Here is a 23,088-nt window from a genome sequence, read left to right on the forward strand (position 1 = left end):
CCAGAGAAATCAAATCTGAAATATTATAAGCCCCAAATAGGCAGCAAAATAATAAGGGAATTGAACAGCACCCCTAATAGTAAAGGAAAGTGTCCTAAAAATCTGGCCCAAGGTGTTCATATATACAATTCTTGAATAACAAATTAGTAAAACAGCAAACTCATTATAGATTGATCGAAAGTATATACTGTATCAAATCAGAATTATAAACGTCATTTCCTTAATACATAAGCATGATCCCATTTTAAGAAAATCAACCTGCACCTTCCATGCTATTGCCATCTGGAGAAGCTCGAACAAATTATGAACCATTTTGCAATGACAAATGAAAAGGCTTAGTGTACACAGCGAACAGTTTAGAAACACAGATAAGTTCTTCGAAAGCTTTCTAATCATAACAGTGGAAATAAACCATTACCTAGCTAGTCTTCACTCTGCAGAGCTTGTAGGGAGAGAAGGTGCACAAGAGAACAAGATAGGACGGAAAAGAGCAGGGGTAAATGACGGAAAAGCAGCCGTCTTCTCTAAAATGGTTATTGTACATAAATATGGTCTAACTAAAAAATGCTAATAAACACATTTCTGTACACACTAATAAACTTGTTTCAACTTTAACCATCTTAAGTCATCATTTACATATTGGCTCCAACATAAAAGTAATTCTACTGATCAATATTTCATTACACAAAATTATAAATCTAGAAATCTAGAAAACGCTACAGCAACTGGTAATTGCACTTACTCATGTTTTGTTCTATGTCTCAAACCTGGCTATAGAACTGATTTTACCATCTAGTGCAAAACCTGAAAAATATGGTAATAACACAAGCAAAATAGGCACAAAATCCGTTTGCATCTATTTTTCGCTATTTTTGCACCAATGTAAACATTTGGTACAAGAACTCCGGGTTCACCCAACACAAGTGTTATTTACACTTGGGAGTCTTTGCACACTTAGGTCTTGTGCTAGCCAAGGCCTTTAGATTTTACTAAAATGATATGTATTATGTACTTAAATATTGGTCCTTTCAGCCAGCCCTCTTCTTTTTTTTTATTTTTTTAATAATTTTTATTATTGCAGGAAGAACAAAGAACACAATTCACATGTAATGTATATCTAAGAAAGAGGTTACAAAACGAAAAAACAATTTAGCAACGAAATTAGGAGCATTGAAAGCAGAGGTCCAACAAGTACATATCTTAACACGAAAAAAAAACTAAAAATGAATGTAATTTAGCAAATAATAAACATAAGTTGGGGCTGGCCTCGTTTTTGCTAAATCAAATATGTCATAGTTCAAAAAACTTTAGCCAAATTTTTTCCTTCTTCTGCAAAGCCTTAGGACCTCTAAGTCTTGCTAGCGAAAGTTCCATAGTATTTATTTCGTTCATCAAGATCCACCACTCATAAACATCTGGAGCATCTTTTGATCTCCAAGATCTTGCTATAACTAGCCTGGCACATGCATAAATGATAGTAACTAAATCTTTGTGAAGACAGTTGATTTCCTGGATATCTAATAGAACCAATTGAGCTGTCAATGGCGGGGTAGCTATTTGTTTAGTAATTAAAACATCAGTCAGCCCTTTCCAAAATGGTGAAAGGGCCGGGCACGAAAAGAGCATATGTTCTATACCGGCAGCGTCTAGATCACATTTCGGACATTTAGTTTTCTCGTTATTTAACTGAGTTGCTTGTACCCAACTAGCTATTCTTTGTGGAGTGTAATACAGTTGTGTAATGGTTCTATACGACTGTAGCCTCAAACTAGAAGACTGAACAATCAGATTTATATGACGTAAAGAATTTGAGATCTGTGTTGGGTTAATGATCATACCCAGTCTCGAAGACCATTTGACCGCAATTTTCGTGTTGTCTTCTGGTTTACCTTGTATTAAGTATCCATACCCCAGACTTATTAATGATTTTATTTTATTAGAATACAAGCATGTTAGTATATCTGAATCTACTACTTCCATGATTTTCATCTGAGTGAGCAGGTAATCCCTTATTTGAATGTATTTAAAGTACATATTGTCCCTTAAATTAAATAAAGTTTTAAGTATATCAAAATTCAAAAAGCCATTCGGACCATAAAAATCCCCCAATGTATTAATACCATGTTTCTCCCAGAGAATGCCTGCTCCGTCAGAGAAAATATCAGGTAGTCCTGGATTACCCCATATTCTAAGCTCAGCGTTGTAAAAAGATATTTTCCCAATGGTCTGAATTTGGTTCCAAATTTTAATAGTATGCCTTGCTGACTTGAATTTCACTCGTTTGAAGTAATTAGGATCATGTAAGCGATGTAAAAATTGATTGCAATCTAGTCCCAGCATGAATCGGTGGTAGAATAACGAACTCTCGTTTTTCATCAGGCTTCGTATGCGACGAAAGAATGTGGCTATAAAATAAAGCCTAAAGTCTGGAAACGCTAGTCCCCCCTTTTCAATTGGAAGTTCTAAAAGTTTCAATGCCCTACGCGCCCTTTTATAGCCCCATAGGAAGCTGCTACAGATACCCTCTAACTTTTTAAAGAAGGATTTGCTAGGTTGAAGAGGGATACATCTAAATAGATATAATGCCTTCGGCAAAATCTTCATTTTAACTAGATTTATGCGTCCCATTAAGCTGAGCGGGGTCTTGTGCCATTTTTTAAGAGTCGTTTCTGTTTCCTTTAGAAAAGAATCATAGTTTAACATTATAATTTTGTCGATACTAGACGCTAGTCTAATACCTAGGTATATCGCACTTTGACATAAGCCAGGGATCGGTTCTGAAGGTTTATAATTTGCAATAACCTGCGTTTTTCCTACGTTAAGTTTATACCCTGAGACTTTGCCGTAATTTGCAGCCTCTTTTATTATTTGTGGTGTGGCTTTAACTAAATCTGTAGTAAATACGGCAATGTCATCTGCAAAAGCGGTAATTTTTAAGCTCTCACCGCCGTGCTTAATTGGAAGAATATTTACTTGGGAAAAAAGGGCGTTTAAAAATGGCTCCAAAGATAGAGCGAAAAGCAAAGGGGACAGGGGGCAACCTTGCCTTGTTCCTCTCCATATTGAAAAATTTGCTGATTCTCTTCCACAATAGCTGATTTTGGCCTGCGGGTTATCGTACAGCGAGCATACCCACACTAAGTATTGGCCATGGATACCTGCTTTCTTTAATACCTCCCACAAATACTCCCACCCCACTCGATCGAATGCTTTCTCTGCGTCTAACATAACCATTCCGAGTGGGGTGAGAGTTGTTGAGGAAACATCAAAGGCTGTGATTGCGGTATTCACATGAGCCGTAGTATCCCTCCCTGTCACGAACCCATGTTGTTGAGTATTGACTAAGGTCGGCATGATGGGGGCTAAACGATTTGCTAATATCTTGGAAAAGATTTTTACATCTGCATTGAGCAGAGAAATCGGCCGATACGAGCCACAATCCTCCGGAGGTTTATTTTTTTTAAGAAAAAAGATTATTTTAGATATTTTCCACGATGTAGGAGCCTTCCCCGACTTGTATATGGAGTCAATAACGGATTCTAAGAGTGGTAATAATTCCTGTGCACAAGTCTTGTATAGTTCCATAGGCAAACAATCTTCTCCGGTGGCTTTCCCCGGTGGTAAGGCTAAGATAGCTGTGTTTATTTCGGCTAGTGTTATTTTTGAGTTAAGTTGTTGGACAGATTCTATAGCAATATCTCTTTGTGTGGCCATGTATTTATCTAAGTACTGAGTAATTACAGCTCTAGTGGGAATATTCTCAGGAGTATATAAGTTTTGATAGTACTTGGCAAACTGATCCAGAATCTGTTCTGGCTGATCGTATTTATGCGCATCAGGCCCTTTGATTGTTTTAATCTTTGTTCTAGCCATTTTGTCCGCAACCTTATATGCCAATATTTTTCCAATTCTGTCTCCTCCTTCATATTGAGCTAATTTGTACTTGTGTATTTTGGCACAATACCTATCTCTTAGTATCTTTTTGAGAGAGGATTGCAATTTTAAAAGTTGTATTCTTAGCTCATCAATGTTTGCTTTGGGTTGTTTAGTTGCGTCTGCTAGTTTCAGTTCAATTTGTAATATATTCGAAGTAGTTCTCATAGTGACTGTACGATTTTCAGCATTTGTATAAATATGTTGTTGAGCAAACCCCCTTATACTGCACTTACATGCATCCCAGACTATATTAATATTGGTTGAATTAATATTTAATTCAATACATTCTTTAATGTGTTTTTTCAAAGAAGTCACAAAACCCAAATCAGTGAGCAGATAACTTGGAAATGTAAATTGTCTTGCGTCCGGCCTCGAGTCCCCATTATCAAACTCTAGTAATAGCGGGTTATGATCCGATGTAATCCTCGGACACAATTCAATCTTGCAATTGCCCATTATTTGATCACTCGCCCAAACCATATCAATTCTTGAACAGGATCTGTGGGGCGCTGAGTAATATGTATACCCCGCAAGGTTAGGATATTTAAAGCGCCATACATCTTTTAAATTAAGAAGTCTACCCAATTCCAGAATAGCAGACCTAACCTTGCGCATCCTACGGGGAGAGCCCTGTCCTGTTGAATCGATTTTGTAGTCAATTACACAGTTAAAGTCTCCCATCACCAGCATTTCGCCCTCCCACTCTAAAAGCTCAATGTTTAATTGTTCAAACAGCTTCGGGTCGTCTATATTGGGGCCGTATAACAGACATAAAACAAGTTTCTTGTGTTCCAATTGAACTTGGGCTATTGCCCACCTCCCCCGTGTGTCTGATGCCGTTTTTAGAATTTCCAAACCCAATCCGTTCTGTTTCAATATAGCCACCCCCCCCAATAGAAGCGCCCAATGTAGAGCAGACCACAAGCTCATACCCCATTTGGGAAAGCAGTTTCCTATCTTGATAGCTAACATGAGTCTCTGAGAGAAGCGCAAATTGTGGTTTATACATGCCTATCTCCTCCTGTACCAATCTCCTCTTTTGCTTGCTATTGAGGCCAGCTACATTCCAAATTAATAATCTTGTCTTGAGCATTGTTTACATTTATGTTTTTCAACTTTCCTCTGCGTGTAATCTTTAAAAAAACATTTAGTTACTTTAACCTCACAATAGTTCCTCCTTGCAATACATTTTTTTCCCCCCTTTTTCCCCCTCCACCCACGGCCCCTACCCTTGCCACCCCATAGTACCTACCCGGAAGCATCCCCCTATCTTATGCTGCCGCTTTAAGGGCAGCTAACCAGAGAGAGTTCCCGCGGATCCTCGACCCTCTGTATTACTCTCATACAGAAAGACAAAATGACTCGAAACAATATATCAAGTTTCAAAGGAGAAGGAAATTTCTCAAATCAGCCAGCCCTCTTCATCTATTAGTTATTTTGTATTGCATAATTCCAATTTTTCTTTCTCCCCTGTCGCAGACAACAGAGGGCAGTGGGACACTTGACTTAAACCTTTCCCTAAGTTCACTGTGAGTGATGGCATTCTGCCCTTTCACAAGAATCATATTCAGACACAGAGTAGCCTCCTTAAGTGGTAGATACTAAAATGGCAAGGTGTGCTTTTTGAGACCAAAAATCTTTTAGCTTTTAGCCAATGTTTTTCAGATTGATGAGGGCCCAGCTGCTTCCCCAACAATAAAGTTTTGTAAAAACCATAACAAACCAAACATTGATAAAGCCAAAAGGCGGGTGATCAACACCAGAACTATTGCCCTTGTCCCTGCATTTTTTTCGATAGCCTTTAAATGAACACGTGTTGTATGCTGTATTCGCGTAAACATAAATCTTGTGAAAAATGGAAATGTAAAGGATTACGTAAGTAAACTGAACTAAAATTATTGCACAAGTAAAATAGATCATAACATAACTAATTTTGCAGCAGTAATCTCATTCGAGATAACTTGTTATCCTTTCTAGTATTTTCAAGCACAACAGGCAACATTTTGAAGATTTGTTTCAGGGAAATCTGATACCATGTAAATATATGTGTAAAACCATGAGGATGCAGGTCAATGCTATTTTGTATTTTCAGAAATTGTTAGACTGTCTCATTCCTCCTATATCTCTGTCCTGAAATTTTTTTGTTATAGAAAGAGGTTGGTGGAAAGAACTGGTAGCAAATAAACATTTTAAACATCTGGTGCCTGCATGTGGAGGTCTGCAGGCTGACGATGTTAATGCAAAGCGGAAGCGCGTGGAATAAGTAGAACGTATATCAAGTAGTCGCCTGAGTCACAAAGGAATAATGCGGAGGCTGAGGCCAGCTCACAGCTGGAAAAAAAGAACCACTCTCAGAAGCAGACACCACAACTGCAATAAAAGCACAACATGGCTCACCCCTGCTGATGGTACCAAGAATACTTAAATCCACACAAATCTCAAAAGTGACCGCAGACCGATGATTAATACTGACAAAAGACTAAAACTTTAAAAATGAAACAAGGGCCACATAATGTAGTTGATTTAAGTTTAACATACAGGATAAGTCCCTTACTGCCATCAAGGGCAATACGCATCTTATCCCTTACACCTTTTTGCTTCAAATTCATACGTAGGAGTACAGAGCAAAAACGATAAGAGCACAGATCTGATCTTCTTGAATGATAAAAATAAATATTCTACCACACAGGGAAATATGACAGACACACACTCTTTCAACCATAGTTCTAGCACAGAGCATCATGCTATCCATGTGCTAATTGCGCTTTGCTACCATGTCAGGCTACGAAGGTCTACCTGAATGGATTTATGGTGGCAGATATGGCAATGCCTGGCATGCTGCTTTTTATCCAGACTCTGAGCTTCTTACAAAAGAGCCCACTTTGCAGTTTCTTTGTCAATCACAAATTTGCGATCAGTAGGAGGATCTGTCTATGAATTCAAATGCAACATTGCCTATACACATCAGGGCATGTGATACAGATAATATAGTTGCAGGGACAGGGGATTTAGGGCCTGATTACGAGTTTGGAGGACAGGTTACTCCATCACAAATGTGACGGATATCCCGTCTGCTTTATTATGAGTTTAATTATGTTCCATTGGATATAATGGAATTCGTAATCCGGCGGACGGGATATTAGTCACATTTGTCATAGATTAACTCATCCACCAAATTGGTAATCAGGCCCTAAATATACCACATATTGGAAAATCACAATACCTTTATTTGTGCAGGGATTTAGTACCACAAAACAATAAGTGGCAAGTCACCCCAAAGTTCTGTGATCATATGACACCTGTCGACCAATTCAGGGCAGTGTTTGGTTATGGAACTCAGTGCTGACTTGCAAGATCCTGTTTAGGGCTAGAGTTATGTTATGTTATATTATGTTATGTTAAGGGGGTGCTTATAAAGCGCACTGTCACCGTGAGTTTCATGGCGCTGATTGGGTGCTGAAGAGAATAGAGAGGCTATTAGCTAGATTGTGGGAAGAGCCAGGTTTTTAGTGATTTACGGAATTGGATGAGAGTGTTAGAGAGCCTAACTGGGGGAGGAAGGGAGTTCCAAAGTTTGGGGCCAAGGTAGGCGAATCTCCGACCACCGGATCTACAGAGTTTAATGGGGGGGACAACCAGGAGGTGTAAGTGAGATGATCTGAGGTTACGTGAAGGACAATAGGACCGAATGAGGGATTTCAAAAAAGCAGGGCAGGAGCCAGAGAGAGACTTAAAAATAAGGCAGCCAAGCTTGAAGGCGGCCCTTAGGCTGACAGGGAGCCAGTGCAATTTGATAAGGAGGGGTTTGGCAGACTGCCATTTCGGTGTCCCGAGGGCCAGTCTCGCCGCCTGGTTTTGAATGATTTGCAGCCTATAGATGGAACATTTAGGTAAACCATAATAGATGGAATTCGAAAAATCCAGGCGGGAGAGAACGAGGGCCATGATAACTTGCAGCAGAGCATCGGGGGTGAGGAGGTAAGCCACCTTCCTAATCCTGCGCAGTTGGAACATGCAGGAGGAGACCACCGTCCCCACCTGCGGCCCGAGAGAAAGCCCATGAGTGACCATGTCGCTTAACCCGGTGACTGCGGCGTGAATTCCGCCGCGATGCGGGTGTAATAATGGGTGGGCGTGGTTCAGACGGCTCCCGGCCGTCTTCCGCACATGTCCACCGCGACGTCTGATGCACCGAAAGGGTTAAATATTTTTCTCCTCCTTTATTGACGTTTACCACCCTAGTTACTTATGTCCATATAGATTGAAAAAAAAGTAAACAGAAATTGGATGGAGAGAACTATTCTGTTTATCAACACATGTAGGGATCCATATATATTTTTTTAACCACATCGCTGCTTGCTAGTTTCCCCTCCTGTGCTGGACAGCAACGAAAACGGGTGTGGTCATGACGAGTTCAGCTCGTCATGAGCACCTGAGAGGTATATGCCATGACGAGCTGAGCTCGTCATGAGCATGGAAGGGGTTAAGATTTAGAGCATCCTTTAAAGATCAACAATTAAAGATCTGAGCACTCTGTGAGAGGAATCAGACAAAGCTGAACAGCTCCGTCTCACTTGTGCTACGCATGCCTCGTAGTCCTTTGAGTTTATTTGAGCAGATTAGGAAATATTTATTGGAAATATTTATCAATAAGTGTTTTCAGAAGTGAATGATTTAAGCGTGCAATTATAATTGTCTACTATAATTAGAATAGGGACTCGTCATGTTAAAGTACGACCCCCATAATTACTGTATATTAAAAAGTCCACATTGCATTCCAAACTAAAGAAAGATGAAATGCTGAGCTGAGTTAGGTGGGATTAACATTTTTTAACATAAGAGTGTTTTAGAAATGCTACGTCTGTTGTTAAAGGAATAGCATGCTCTGTATATTTACTAAAAAGTTAACAGCACAGCTAAAGTCATACGTGATATAAACCTCGCCAAAGATGTGTTTTGGACGGCATGCAGTCTAAAGTTTCAAATGTGTGAATAACTGCAAGGACTGCTTAAGAAAAAATGTATTTGCATTTTGAAGAGATTTGTTATAAATTGTGCATGCCTTGTTGCCGCCGCTGGTCGAAAATGAGATTTGTATCTCCAAATTTGACAACTTTTCATTTATTAACTTAATAGCATACGCAGCTCCAGAACAAAGGGCGCGTCGTCTGCACGGACCAACCCAGCAAGGTCCATATTGAATTCTCCAAAGTTCCCTTTACTAAAGTAAAGGATGATGACGCCGTGTCTTGCTCCAATAAAGAATTTATTTGTCAGCTGCTGGACGCGTTTCGCCTGTCCTGCAGGCTTGGTCACCAACAGTGTGAAATAAAGTTTACCACCATTTTAAACACACCATAACAATGTCACATGATCGTACTACAAACGCAGTGTATTAGAAAAAAGACTCGTAGTTTTCTATTCCGGCTTTGAATTGCCATAAACTCAATATTTCACTCGCATTACCTCAAATTCAAATGGGATATTAATTAATTTGCAAAGAACATACATAGACACCGGGTATTGTAGCACGTTACAGTATACATTTATTAGTATGAATGAGTTTGTGCTTTATTGTATATCAATGAGGAATCTTTGATCATGTAAAAATGGGCACTAGCCCTGTATTGAGAACTATTTTAGTGTCCGGATGTCGAACATGTTTGTCACTGCATTTTAATAACTTGCGGCCTCAATTACAACGCCAAAAAGAATTTTTGGTGTGAGCTGGTTACGTAATTTTAAATGAGGGTATTGAATTTTTAAATATCCCATTTGAATTTGAGGTAATGCGAGTGAAATGTTGAGTTTATGGCAATTCAAAGACGTAAAAGAAAACTACGAGTCTTTTTTCTAATACACTGCGTTTGTAGTACGATCATGTGACACTGTTATGGTTCCCGATGTTTTCCTCTATACGCTGTAGAAGAAAGTGTTGGGAACTTACGAAAAGTAAGTTTAGCTACAACGAGCCCCTAGCTTTGAAATAACCCGTTGCGCGATCCCACTAATCGAAATCTATTTCTTTATGAACAGGGCAGGATTATTTTGATTGCCGAATGCTGTGAGTAAACTATACCTATGAGTAGTACACACGTGAGGTATAACGCGGGTTGTCTTAACGAGGACACAAAGCAAGTTCGTAATAGAGGTCACATTTGATATTTAATGGATGAACATTACGGAGTGCATTTACATTTCACAACTACACGCTATAGGAACTGAAGTTGATAATATACACAGTTAAAATACATATGTGTGAAAAGCATGCTAACCACTAATGTTGATATTCAATGATTATTTAAGACATCATGTCTATAAACTGAGGATGTATTGTAACATAAACGATAAAATATGTGTGTTAATGGCCATTATGAGATGAGAATCATGTGTGCTACGATCTTTTTGCAGTGATGCTCCCTGAAGAAGGGCTTTCAGCCCGAAATGCATAGGAGCCATAAAGGCTAAATTAAGCAAGGAGGAATTTGAAAGAATTGTGAATGAGATGAAATGAATGTAATTTCAAGGAATTGGATATTGAATAAACGGATTACGTTTCAAATTTCAAATAATCTGTTGTGAAAAAATTCTTTGGAGTCCTATCGTAGGAACACAAGTGTGCCCATGGGGATGCAACCAATTTAGGTTGGAAGCACTAAGTGATATACATTACATAGACGTCTCCAGGATGGAAGACGCCACACGAGGAGCACCCTAAAATTGTTAAATACTACCATAAAATCACTTAAGAATTTTAAAAAGTGAAGAGGTTGTGCGCCAGCTACATTCTAATTTCTGTTAAAATACACCATTTAAAAAAGCTGGGGCAAAAATGTGTAGAAACTAAGTACTATCTTGAAATTTCACATAATAATACTAGGAATTCTATAGTTTATGAAAAAAGAAAAACACATTTTGTACTGTGAATTTAAAAAAGCATATACTTATATGAATATTGAGGAAAAATTATAGCAGTAGCGTATTTCTAACATTAGCTGTTTCCATGTAATAATCACTTGTGAAAGTTCTACATATTCCCTATTTGAATTGATTTTATTACATTATATTTGATATTGATTTTGAGTTTATTTCATTTAAAATGTGTAATGTCAATTTAAAGGCCTTTTCGAAAATACTTTTTCTCTAGTGCTGACCTTTCCCCTGACCTAATGCAATGGTCCTTTTAGAGCTAATGAAATGTTGCTTTATTTGTTCTGTACATGTATAACTTTCGACATTCCTAAATGTTTCTCCAATGATCACAGTGACTTATTCCTGTGGGAACATGATTTCAGCTGTTGCTATAGACGGTTACTTTGTACTTCTTTTTCACCGATGTTAGGCCTATGTGAACTTTCAAATTTTTTGTTTCTCGTGACTATTGTAGTGATCCATTACATATACTAACAGTGTACTCCTGAGTCCACTTTGTTTTTATTTACAGTATATGTCTGATTGCACACCCTCTTAATGTTAGTTCTTTGATGAGCCCATCCCTAGTATTGACAGTATGTGGCAGCTCCCTCTCCACATACTGCAAGAGTCGGGTTGATCCCATATTCTGCACACCAATGCATGGCTGTTAAACGACCGCGTATGCAAGCAGGACCTGACTCGTCAGCAGTGCTTAATTTGTAAAAACAATAAGTGCCAGGGGTCTCGTCAGGAGGCTACTGCTGCTTGCACCACACATTGCCCCTGCCATGCTTCCAATGACAGTAACAACACAGCTACTAACCATTATACACCCACAAGTGTGACAATTCAGGCCCCCAAAGCTATAAGAATGGCTTGAGCGGCGATGATAGCCACTGTTTATGTATATTGAATTAATAATTAACTGGAGTCATCCCTAAATTAGCCAGACAGTGCCACCTTGTGGCAGACTGTCACAAGCACTAGTGTTTACATTTAAGTGCCGGTGCCCAGTACGAAAAACACCGGCTCAAATTAAGCACTGCTCGTCAGCCCCCTTTTCTGTGTATAAGGCCCGCTACTTGGGCCTGCCTCTGACCGTTCTCTTTTGCCACACTCTTGTGGTAAGGTCTCCTTGCCTACCTCCAAGTGTGGCAGTCATGGAGCCAGGCAGAGCTAGAACTCGGCAGAGCCAAGGTTCCCACTATACAAAAGACTCAATCCCTCTTCTAACCTGGATGCCACAGTGCTTCAGGCCCACAGTCTCTGCACCAGCAAAACACAACAGTTTAAACCTGCACTCTCCCTGAGGCGAGGAGAGTTTCAGAGGTGTTTTGTAATGATTTTTAAATTAAAAGAACCTCAAAAGAGTAATCACCCACCCCAACAGCTTGCAGCTTTATCACATGTGCTGCCATAAGCAGCATGGCACTTTAATACTTTTTTTTGTACAGTCAGAGCTTGGGAAGCAGTGAAGTATAGCACGAGAGGGTACATGTCATGTGGCTTAACCCCTTGTCTGCTGGGGCTATTCCCCTGCTGTGCTGGGGGGCGCACACAGCGCCCCCATGCTCATGACGAGCTCAGCTCGTCATGAGCCACGGTGCTCCAGTGCTCATGACGAGCTGAGCTCGTCACGACCACGCCCATTTAATGGAACGCTCAGCACAGCAGAGGAATTAGCCCAGCGTGCGAGCGTTCCACGGGTCATGACGAGCTCAGCTCGTCATGAGCACCGGAGCACCGTGGCTCATGACGAGCTCAGCTCGTCATGGGCATGGGAGGGGTTAATTCCTTTGGAAGCACCAAGCACTGTAAAGTTGCACGGACAGGCCAGTTTCCAGTGTCAGCATTGGCTCAAAAACCTATGAATCTGAGTAAATCACCTAATCGCCCCGTGAAAACATGACTCATGTTAAGTGCTCCAATATCTTTGTGTTAAGTTTGCACTAGATGGGAATGAAGCAACAGGTACAAGGGGGAGTGGGAGGGGCTGCAGTCCCTCATGCGCTCCACGGAAACCTGGCAGAACAGCAAAGCAAAGAAAATTATAAAAAAGAAAAAATAGTGACTTGGGGTAGGTGGGGAGGGCATGCAATGACATAGTAGGAGGCGGGAGGGTCAAAAGCTGCATTAAAATGCAGGGAGCGACGGGCGCAGAGATTGAACACAGGCAAACAGTAACACGTGAAGGAAACAAAGAAAAAACTAGTCCAAAAAATGAACAGATAAACAACCAAAGCATAAAGAAACAGTACTTCGCCCCAGCTCCATGGGAGGAAACAAAAAAGTTTTAAAAAAAAGGAGGGACAAAGAGGAAGGATTCACCAGTAGCAAGCAAGCATTTGGGAAGGAGAGGAGTTGTCCTAACGGCTATGGTGGTCGACCTGGAATCTGGGGAACTGGGTTCGAGTTTCAGCAATGAAGCTGAACATCCTGTAATTCTGGGCAAATCACGTAATCTCCCCGTCCATAACAAAAATGAATGTGTCCTCATGTAATGCAACAGGTCCTATGTAAAGCGCTCTGATACCCGATTTGGGTCAAGTTTGCGCTATATTAAACTCTGTAAAAAAAAAAGGACAATCCAAGAAACAAACAAAATGCAATGGGTGGGATGTAAGCCCACAAAAGTGTATACAACAGGTCACCAGACAGCTCAGGCGCTTTCGAGGATCGACCTAAAAACTACTAACCATCACACCCTACAAGTTTGACAGTTCAGACTATTTAAGGTCCTAAAGTTATAAGAATGACTTTGGTGGCAGGTATTAGTCATTTTTTATGTATATTGAAATAATAAACAACTGTTAATCTGAAATGTAGACAAACACCGATAACATGTGGGCGACTGTCAAAAGTGTTGGGGTTCACAATTAAGTGCCGCTTCTGAGCACCGGAAACCATTGCCTCAAATTAAGCACTGATTCCAAGGTTCTTTTCAGCTGCAAAATACCACTTGCTTGTAGAAGGTGGTAAACTGTTGCAAGGGAAAATGGTTGGGAACGTGCACTGTGAGGCAGGGATGGGGGGGGGGATGTCTGGGTGGTGGTAGTCTGCTGGGTACCATTTGCAGCTTCTTCCATTGCGCAGGACAAAGGGAGGAGGGAGCTAGGCTCCTCGGTTTCCGGCATTCCCTGCAGTTCCGCATCCAGCTCCTGTGTTTCTGTGGTCAGGTATTTGTGGACCCAGTAATTCCCAGACACACCAGGCTACCCGGAATTGCCTGGAGCACTATTTCCCTCATGGATACCACGGGGACAACTTGTACCGAAGAACCAGGTGTCTTTGTTTATTTCCACTCAAACAGTGGATCACTGTTTACCTATTTCTTTACTGAATTCGATGGCAGAAACAACTAAATTATACGTCTTCTGTGCTTCAGCCAGTAATCACATTATACATCCATCTGAGTGCTGTCAAATATCTGTGAAAAATTGTTCTATACCTATAGTTTCCACTTGTTATGTGATAATGTGTGTTTATGCACTCAAGTGCACGTGTAGTCATGTTTGCCCAGAACTTTGTCCAGGGTGGCAGGGTCTGAGTTGTTTGTTTTCGGCACTGGGCATGGTTTTTTTAATTGTTTCTTCATTTCTGGTGGCATCTCTTTACATTTAAGTATGTCTGTTTTTGCAGGTTTCGTTGGAGGCGGAGACTGTTCGTCATCTCCGCTCCCAATGATGAGGAGTGGGCCTATCAGCAGCAAACGTACTCCCTCAGCGGGCAGGCTTGTCATTTGGGTGAGTGTCCAGGTTGCATCCTGTCCTTAGAAAATGAAATGGAACTTAAAATGACGAATCACATTTTAAATGTTATTATCTTTACTTGTAAGAATTAACGGTGGCGGAGGAGTGCGAGACTTGATTACTATATATGGGAACAACGGAGGTTGTTTCCTTTGCTGACGCAGCTATGTTTAAATTGCACTTGCTGGCATCTTTACGTTGTTTTGCACCCCTACTTGGAGCATTTGAACGATGGGCGTGGGCGTTCAGGAATAAGTTGCCAAGTGTAGTGTCCTGCTGGACATGTTCTAGTTGTTCTGTTCTGTAATCCTACACTATACACCCACCCACCACTGGTGTCACGAGTCAGGTGACCCAGTCAATAAAGAGGCGGAGCGCACGTGCTCTGGGCCATTAACTAACCAGCTATCCTGGTGTCCGTGTCTCCTTACAGCACCATAATGCGGGCCTAAGGCCCAACTTTACACTGGCGATGAGGCGGGCCGCTAATCCCGCGTGCCTGCAGCTCTACACACCCTCGTCACTCGTGGGAGAAGATAAGGGGCGTGCCTGAGAAGTGGCACCCCACGGTAATGCCTACAGCCCCCAGAGACGGCAGTGGTGATCTGGCGCGACACCACTCTCTGCAGCGATGAAGTCGCGACTGAATCTGGCCGTGACACCCACCCACCCCCCCGGGGACGTCTGAGGCTGGAGACCGTGAACGGGCGGTCAAAGTGTGGGGAAACAACCCAGCAACTTCACCCGCACAACCAGCAGCTACATAACTGTGACGAGCTGTCCTAGCCGGTCGGTGAGCGCCCTGACGAAAGGAGGGCCAGGAGACAGCACATACGGCGACCTAAAGGCCGCTCCAGCAGGTAAAACCCCAATGCCAGCATGATGAGCAGCCCGCAGCGGCTAGGAAACCTGTGACCCTCCCACAAAGTAGCGCCTGCCATGCCCACAGCTCCATTTGCACCCACCTGCCACGACGTGATTTCCAGCGCGCTGGCAGCCAACACAGCGGGGCTCGGGCAATACGAGACTGCTGCCTCACGTCGCGCCAGCACCAGGGCGTTGTGTGCAGCTACACCCACCGAACTAGGGCACAGCTTGAAAGAAAGACTGCCGCGGCTGAGAGAGAGCAGCCACCGCAGCGCCACCTAGCAGCAACATACCTGCGCCACGACACGGGCTAGATTTGCTCGTGTACAAGGGAAGGCATGCACAGCACAGCGCCCACACGCCAGCACGAGCAATAAGGCCGTCACACTGCTGCCGCCAGCCAGCTGCCCCCAGGAAAGAAGCCAGTAAGCCCACGCACCATGTCCTGCCAAGCCCCAGCCCACGAAAGGCTGGGGGGGAGCACCACCAAGCAAGACACGCTGCAAAGAAAGTGGCAAGTCGGCCCCACACAGAGTTCCTGGAACCGCAGCACGCAGGGCAAACTCGAGGAGGACCCGCAGCGCTGCCTCAGTGTCCCCCGCTAAAGCGCTGGCAAACAGAAAACAGCCCACGGTAAAAGCCTGCAGCGCCACACAGTTAGCCACCCTGCACCCTGGCAGCAACCCCTCCCTCTCCCTGCAGCAAACGGCTCCACTTACTTCCACAGACGACCTACGGCCCGCCGGGTGGCCTCACCACATCACAGGCAGGTGGGAGCAACACAAGCTGCAGCTTAACAAACAGAGTGCTGCACTGGCACCCGGTGGTCACCTGCGGTACTGCAACCCAGAACGTAAGGGAGAAACAGCCTGCTGTGCAATCAACAGGACAGTAAATGCACTAGGGCAGGGGAAGGATCCAAGCGCACACTCCCACAAAGCTGCTACAACCAGGAACAAGGCTGAGACGAACTTGTGCCAGGCACAGCAAAACGTGCCCTCAGAGAAGAATGCTCACAGAGTGGCCCTCTGCACCCTACAAGTGAGAACAGCCAGAACGCCTTCAAAGACAGCAGCGTCTCAAGGTACCTACTCCACTGCCAGCACAAAGAACACGCCAGGAAACGGCGCAAGAACGCGAGAGGAGTGAAGGTACTCCACACACCAGGACAGCACAGCACTACGCAAGGAAAGCGCAAGGAGTGAAGGAACTCCACGCACAAGAAAGGACGACGGAGCAGTGTCACAGATCACCGGACGCACTGAGCCAAACAGAGAGACCAACGAAGGCGGAGCGGCACCTACTGGCCACAGGTTGTCGTTGCACTGCAGGAAGAGGAAGGAGCACCACCACGCGAATAGACAGTGGTCCCGAGACTCCCCACCAGGCAGGTGCGACACAATGAGGAAGCGCGACAACCGCCAACACTGCTCCAGTGTCCCAGAAAGAAAGCAAGCACACCCAGTGAAGCAACGGGAAGCGACCTAAACACGGAGAAGCAAGAAGCACAGCCTTCAGCACACGAAAAGAAAAGGTCAACGGAGTGGTGACGCAACCCTCCTGAAGCACCATACGGACACCAAAGCCTGGAACACCATACGGAAACGCCAGCAAAAGTCACAGGAGCGGTGGCGCAACCCTCCGGACACAGCGAAGCACATGAAGAGCGCAGACAAAAGCGCACCAACGCAGAAGCACTGCAACGGAATCAAGTGACGATCCCAGGGATCACAGACGGCATGAAGACGCAAGACCACGCAAAGCCAGAAGCGCGCAGGAGGTCGCGCCTGTGGACCTGACTGCGCAGTCAGCACCCAGGAAACCTCTCCAAACAGAAACACTGCTGAACGCAGGTAGGAGAACACCCACATCTCCACCGCCCCAGCGAAGCCCTACAGTAGGCCGAAGACCACCAACAGTGTCGTCCCTCGCACTGCCTCCAGATGAAGTCGGCAGTAACCCACGGCAGGCAAGAGAGGAGTCGCACACCCCCGTGGCAGGCCGCCACAGTACCATGTGCTCCAACAACCAGCGACACATGACCGAACGTCACGTCACCCTGCAAGCAAGAAACATGTCACCAAGTGACTAGTCCAGACAAGCTTGCCAGAGCAAAGGCAGAAGCCGGCGCCACAACAGCGCCGCCTCGAGGTCCAAACGCAATGCCCTCGAAGAAAAGAAGAGGGACAGCTCTGTCACCCCGAAGACCGGATGAGCACAGGTGGGCTGAACAAGCCAACAAAGAGAGAAGACCGAGGACTCACAGCCAGCCAAGAAGCACACCCTGACACGCCAGACAGCCACCAAGGCGGACCGACGTCCCAGGATACAGCCCCACGGATGAACCAAACATAAGCCGCAGCAAGCGCAGTCCACGTCTCATCCCAACGCTTCCCCAGGCAACCGTCCATCCCCAAGCGTCGGCAGTCTGAGCCAGTCGGCATCCCTGCTCCTGTCCGCAGATGCCATGGGCGAAGATCACTGAGCGGCCGCCCTCTCACCGCCTCAAGATGGAGTCGGCAGTGGCCCCACAACAAGCAAGAGACGAACCGTACACTCTACGTGTCAAACCGCCACCCAAGGTCAACATCAACAAAGCGGAGGCACATGGCTGCCAAATCTCTCCAGACATCCAACACTCCCAGTAAGTCACCAACACATATCATCCCGAGTCTCTACATGGCTGGCAACCACCATCACCCCAGCCATCAGCACCTGCGCAAATCAACACCACTGCCAGAGATCGGCAGTGTGGACTGGCAAGAGGTTCAAAAAGTTCAAGTAAGACGTGGTCCGCAACCAAGGAACCAACGAACTTCTACACCCTCAAGAACCAGAAGTATAACCATTAACAGGAGAAGGTCGCGGCCACTGGTCTAGTCACAGAGTGGAAAAGAAGACAGTGTCCTAGAGCCAGGACAAGACCAGAGGGAAACGGGCGGAGTGCACGACGCTCGGAGAAGCCTGGTCAGGAGGACAAGAGCAGCGAGATGACCAGACCACGCCGCGAAAAGGAGAACAGAGGAGAAGGGCACGACGCCATGAAGGAAAGAGAAGAATAAAGGAGTCAAGTGGCACGACGCCATCAAGAACAACACTCAGAAAGGTGAGGAGAGGTGCGACAAGTCTGCACACCCACCAGAAGAGGAGGTGACATGTGCCACAACATCGAATACAAGGGCTTACAAGTCAAAGGGAACATCGGTAGCACTTGGCGAGGAACAGGCCTCTACCTACAAGTCCTCTGACAACCCGTCGACTGCAGGAAGGAACAGGCTGGACTATTGGCAACACCCACCTTTGGGATTGAGCGGAAGCCTGGATGCGGAGAGCGCTCAGACGTCCGGCAGAAGGAAAACTGACCACTCCACACCAGCCCGTGGATATCCAAGGAGCAAACGCCTCAGGGACACCGGTGGCAGAGGGTCCCGACACGAGAGATGGATCCGTCGCCGTCTACCCTGCACGTCCCAGGAAGAAGGGGAACTTGTGCGCAAAGGAAAGAGTCAACAACCACCCTCCAGGCGGAGCTACGGATGCATGGTAGTAATCTCATCGCCTCCTCCATTCACACCGGCTTGTGGAGTTGAAGCAACGCTGCAGAGAACACCCTGCCCAGCGGAAACCTGAAGAAGAGGGCCTCCGGGACATCTCGTGGCAGGAGAATACCCGCGAGAGGGGCGTCCCAGTGAGAGGGGTGCCTTTCAACCTCTCCCTCCTTTGCAATATGAAACCAAGCTGCCTACAGTGAAGAAACCCGACGGACCAGTATAAGACAACCTCCATCAAGTCCACCATCTGGTCGTCCTATTCAGCGTCACCCCAAAAGCAAATTCTCAAGGGACTGAAGAACATACTGCCATGGCGCAAGTCCAGAAGAGCACGCCCACCGAGGACCAGGGCTCCGAGCCCAAGAGAACGAACGTTTCAGCTGAAAGTTTCCACCGTCGTCATCTAGCAAGCAGCTGAAGAGACTCCTTCCAAAGTTAGGAGATTTGCATATTTTTATGTTTTCCTCCCACAGGTTCGGACTTTTGTTTTGTCTCAACTTTTATTAAGTTGGGGAGGAATGTAGTGTCCTGCTGGACACGTTCTAGTTGTTCTGTTCTGTAATCCTACACTATACACCCACCCACCACTGGTGTCACGAGTCAGGTGACCCAGTCAATAAAGAGGCGGAGCGCACGTGCTCTGGGCCATTAACTAACCAGCTATCCTGGTGTCCGTGTCTCCTTACAGCACCATAATGCGGGCCTAAGGCCCAACTTTACACCAAGCAAGGCCTTATGTGAATTTGGTGGCACACCCCATGACAAAACAATACGAGGACGAGGGTGAAGAAGGCTGGGTTTGTGGTGTGTTAATTAATACAAGTAACACTTCTCCGCAACTGTACTTCATAATGGGTACTCGGATCTCAGTTCATATTAGGTGTAAGGCAGGGTGCTGTGTAAATAAAAGGGAGGACATTTATCACTCTTGAATGTAAGTGTTTATCAGTGCATTTACTGCCTTGGTGTATGTGTCTCACAGTCCCACTGTCAGAGTATTTCCTTTCCCGTTGTTGTTTTTCCCCTGTTCTAGGTTTGAGTGCTCTACTATTACAGAGTACATTTCTCCCTCTACCAATGTCAGTGTCTCTGTGTTGTGGTATCCCCTGGTTGGGAAGCAAACATCACTAAGGTTGTTGTTATAAAAGTGAGGAACAACATGATCCATTTCCTATTTATGTGAAGAAAGAGTAGCTTTTGGTAGTGTCTTCTGTGTTTGAGTGGGGTTCTAGAGAGGTGAGCCGTGGGTGGATGATAACTGTCTGGGAGGAGGGATGTCAATGATGTAGTAGGAGGGACTGCTGCCCTGATTTCCTGACATACATGATTTCCCCAAAATATTTGTTTGTTTAACCTCTTTTGTTATGAAGAAATCATGCAGAATCACCTTAAGATCAATCTCAATGATTAACCCACAGACCGTGCAAATCAGAATATTATGCTTCAAACTATCTTTCTTTGTTTTGGTAGGTCTGCGCCACTTGGCTGTTCTGAAACTGGTTGGAGTTGGAATTGAAAGCAGTGGGGTTGTGGAGCTGTATCCCATTAATGGTAAGAACTGCATGTTTCCTCTGGGGTTTCACTTTAAATATATCTTCTTCTACCATCTTTTCCTTGCATTCACTCAGTAATAAGCTTTCATCTAGGTGGGGTGTGGAAACCAAGAGCACTACCACAAGGAAGGAAAAGTGTAGGTGCAGCAAACCTATTTTGGGAATGTCTACACAGAAAGATGGTTCACTGAGTGAAACATCCACTGCAAACATCTTGGGTGGGGTTCGTGTCACAAGTTCCAATCCCTGTCGGGCATGTCCAGCTCAGCCTACCATTCTTCCGAATTGTACATTTGGTACCATTTAATTGGGTAATAACGACACCTGTTAATTCTATGACTTAGAGTGGTCGGAAAAGCTATTTAAAAAAGAGGTTATGCATATTATGCACTGCTTGGAATTAAGAGTTGCCAAGAAATTGCCATGAAAAGGCTTTTTGTATCACATACCTCAATGTTTTGGAAACAACCCTAGTATATCTCCTGTATCCCTCAGAAGTCATGGGTCTGTACAGGTATTTAGCAAACATATTGATGGCCTCTACTCGTTGGATAGAAGGGTATAGAGAAACAACTGAGCATGGCAAAGACATCTTGAATGAAATTTGAGATACAGCCCCTTCCTCTGCGGCACCCTGAAATGAGGGTATACACACTAAAGAAATATACAATTTATGTTTGTTTATTATATGAGTTCCTTCTGTTCTTCACTTCTGGAAGGGATTGTAGATTGTAGATATCCTTTTCAGCAAAATCGCATCCTTCTGTAGCGGCCACCGCTGGGTCATTAACAATGAGACTCAACCATCTGTAAGACTTCCATCTGTATTCCACTTTTTTTTTTATATAACACAGCCTTCCTTTGCAGCTAAATATATTCTATTCAAAGATTCTACCCCTCCCCCCCTAGCCTGCACTATACTATGGTTACTAGAACATTTAGGAGAATTATTAGGGGGTTGACAGAGGCAAATGTAAATAACATAAGTACCACATGGACACCAAATATTGTAAATACACAACTTAACCAAAAGAATGACTTAATACATGCTGAGCGAAATGTACAACATTTGCCACATACCTTGTTATTAACACCCATCATCTCAACAGTTTACAAAAGTGCATGGACTCCTGGCTTACCAGTACGAATTTCCATCGGAACAAGCTTTTGTAGCATAAAGTGATCTCTCAGCACTGACTAGCGATGGCACATTTTATAGTGGTCCCGCGAAGCAATAAGCATTAACAATTAGAATAGATGAGACTTTTAACTGAAATTGCTGCATCACTCAATAGATGAGTTCAGGCACTTAACTCACCATACATACTCTCTGTCACTCCTCCTGTACTCATGCAACCATTCATCCACCTGCTGATTCATTCTTACATCACCTATTCACCTGTCCACAATATAAATATATTAAATCAAAAAACAATATGTTTCTGATGATTAGATTTAAAAAAATCCCACCTAAAGAAAACTAAATACATTGTTATTATGTACTGATAATTATTAAAAGTTATGTATAGAACTAATTTAAAGGAATTTAACTATATTTTATTAAATATGTTACATTATTTTAGAAATTTAAAACTGGTTGTTAAAATATTTTATAATTGAATATTATGTTTTATTTGTAGATATTTTTTAAACATTAAAATATATTTGTTTATATTTTTGACTATTTTAATGTATTTTAACATGAATTCCTAAGGGGTTTTAAGACTCTCTCACCATTATTTTCAATGGGAGGGTGTTGCTGTACCAGTGGTTGATCTTGTGTGATGCTGGACTTACTCCAACTCTAAACTAGATTGTTACTACAGCCTTGGTTCCTTTTTGGTTGTAGAAGTGCAGTTTATAGTTCCCATTCAGTAGCATCTATGCCCATTTTCCTCACAGAAAAGATAGGATAAATGGAGGTGGCATTCCCAGAACTATTGTTACTGACAATGGGGTGCAGTTCACCTCGGATGAAATGATGCAATTCTTAGAAAACGTACCCATCAACTACATAGAAACTCCCCTTTATTGTCCTAAGGCAAAAGGACTAGTGGAAAGGGTGAACATGATGATTAAAGACATACAATTAGCCCATACCACAGAGGAGCAAACTGCTAAAGCGGTGAGAAAAATGTTACGGTCGTATCACACCTCTACTAATGCAGTTTCAGGAATATCACCCTTTGTATCCCTTAAGGGAAGGAAGCCAGGCTCTAAGCTCAACCATAATTGGCTTGGTGGTGGCAATCCTGTTTGGGTGGATAGAGATTCTGCCAAAATGAAAGTGAAAAAACATCAAGAGGAATACAAGACGTGGTATGAAAGCAAATGGGGAGCATTTAAAAATGATTGGAGTAAAGGACAACGGGTGGTAATAAAAGACCCTATAATACACATTATTCTCCAAACCCAAGAAAATGTGTCAAACGAAATACAGTGGTGCTGGCGAATGGTTGCACTTGGAGCATGCACAACATAGCTCGTAGCCCAGAAGCTCTCATTCCAGAGAAGAGA

The 23,088-nt window shown here is 43.7% G+C and overlaps 1 protein-coding gene across 1 annotated transcript in view; it reads left to right on the plus strand.

Moving 5' to 3' along the window:
* Positions 1-23,088, plus strand: part of CCDC80 (coiled-coil domain containing 80) — a 268,776-nt gene that overhangs the window by 242,713 nt on the left and 2,975 nt on the right. Inside the window, exons 6-7 of the mRNA XM_078658313.1 lie at positions 14,491-14,594; positions 20,489-20,569. Of these exons, the coding sequence (XP_078514439.1) occupies positions 14,491-14,594; positions 20,489-20,569 (185 nt within the window). The remainder of the gene's footprint in view (positions 1-14,490; positions 14,595-20,488; positions 20,570-23,088) is intronic.

Source organism: Lissotriton helveticus, chromosome 8, assembly GCF_964261635.1.
Source record: "Lissotriton helveticus chromosome 8, aLisHel1.1, whole genome shotgun sequence".
Classification (NCBI taxonomy): domain Eukaryota; kingdom Metazoa; phylum Chordata; class Amphibia; order Caudata; family Salamandridae; genus Lissotriton; species Lissotriton helveticus.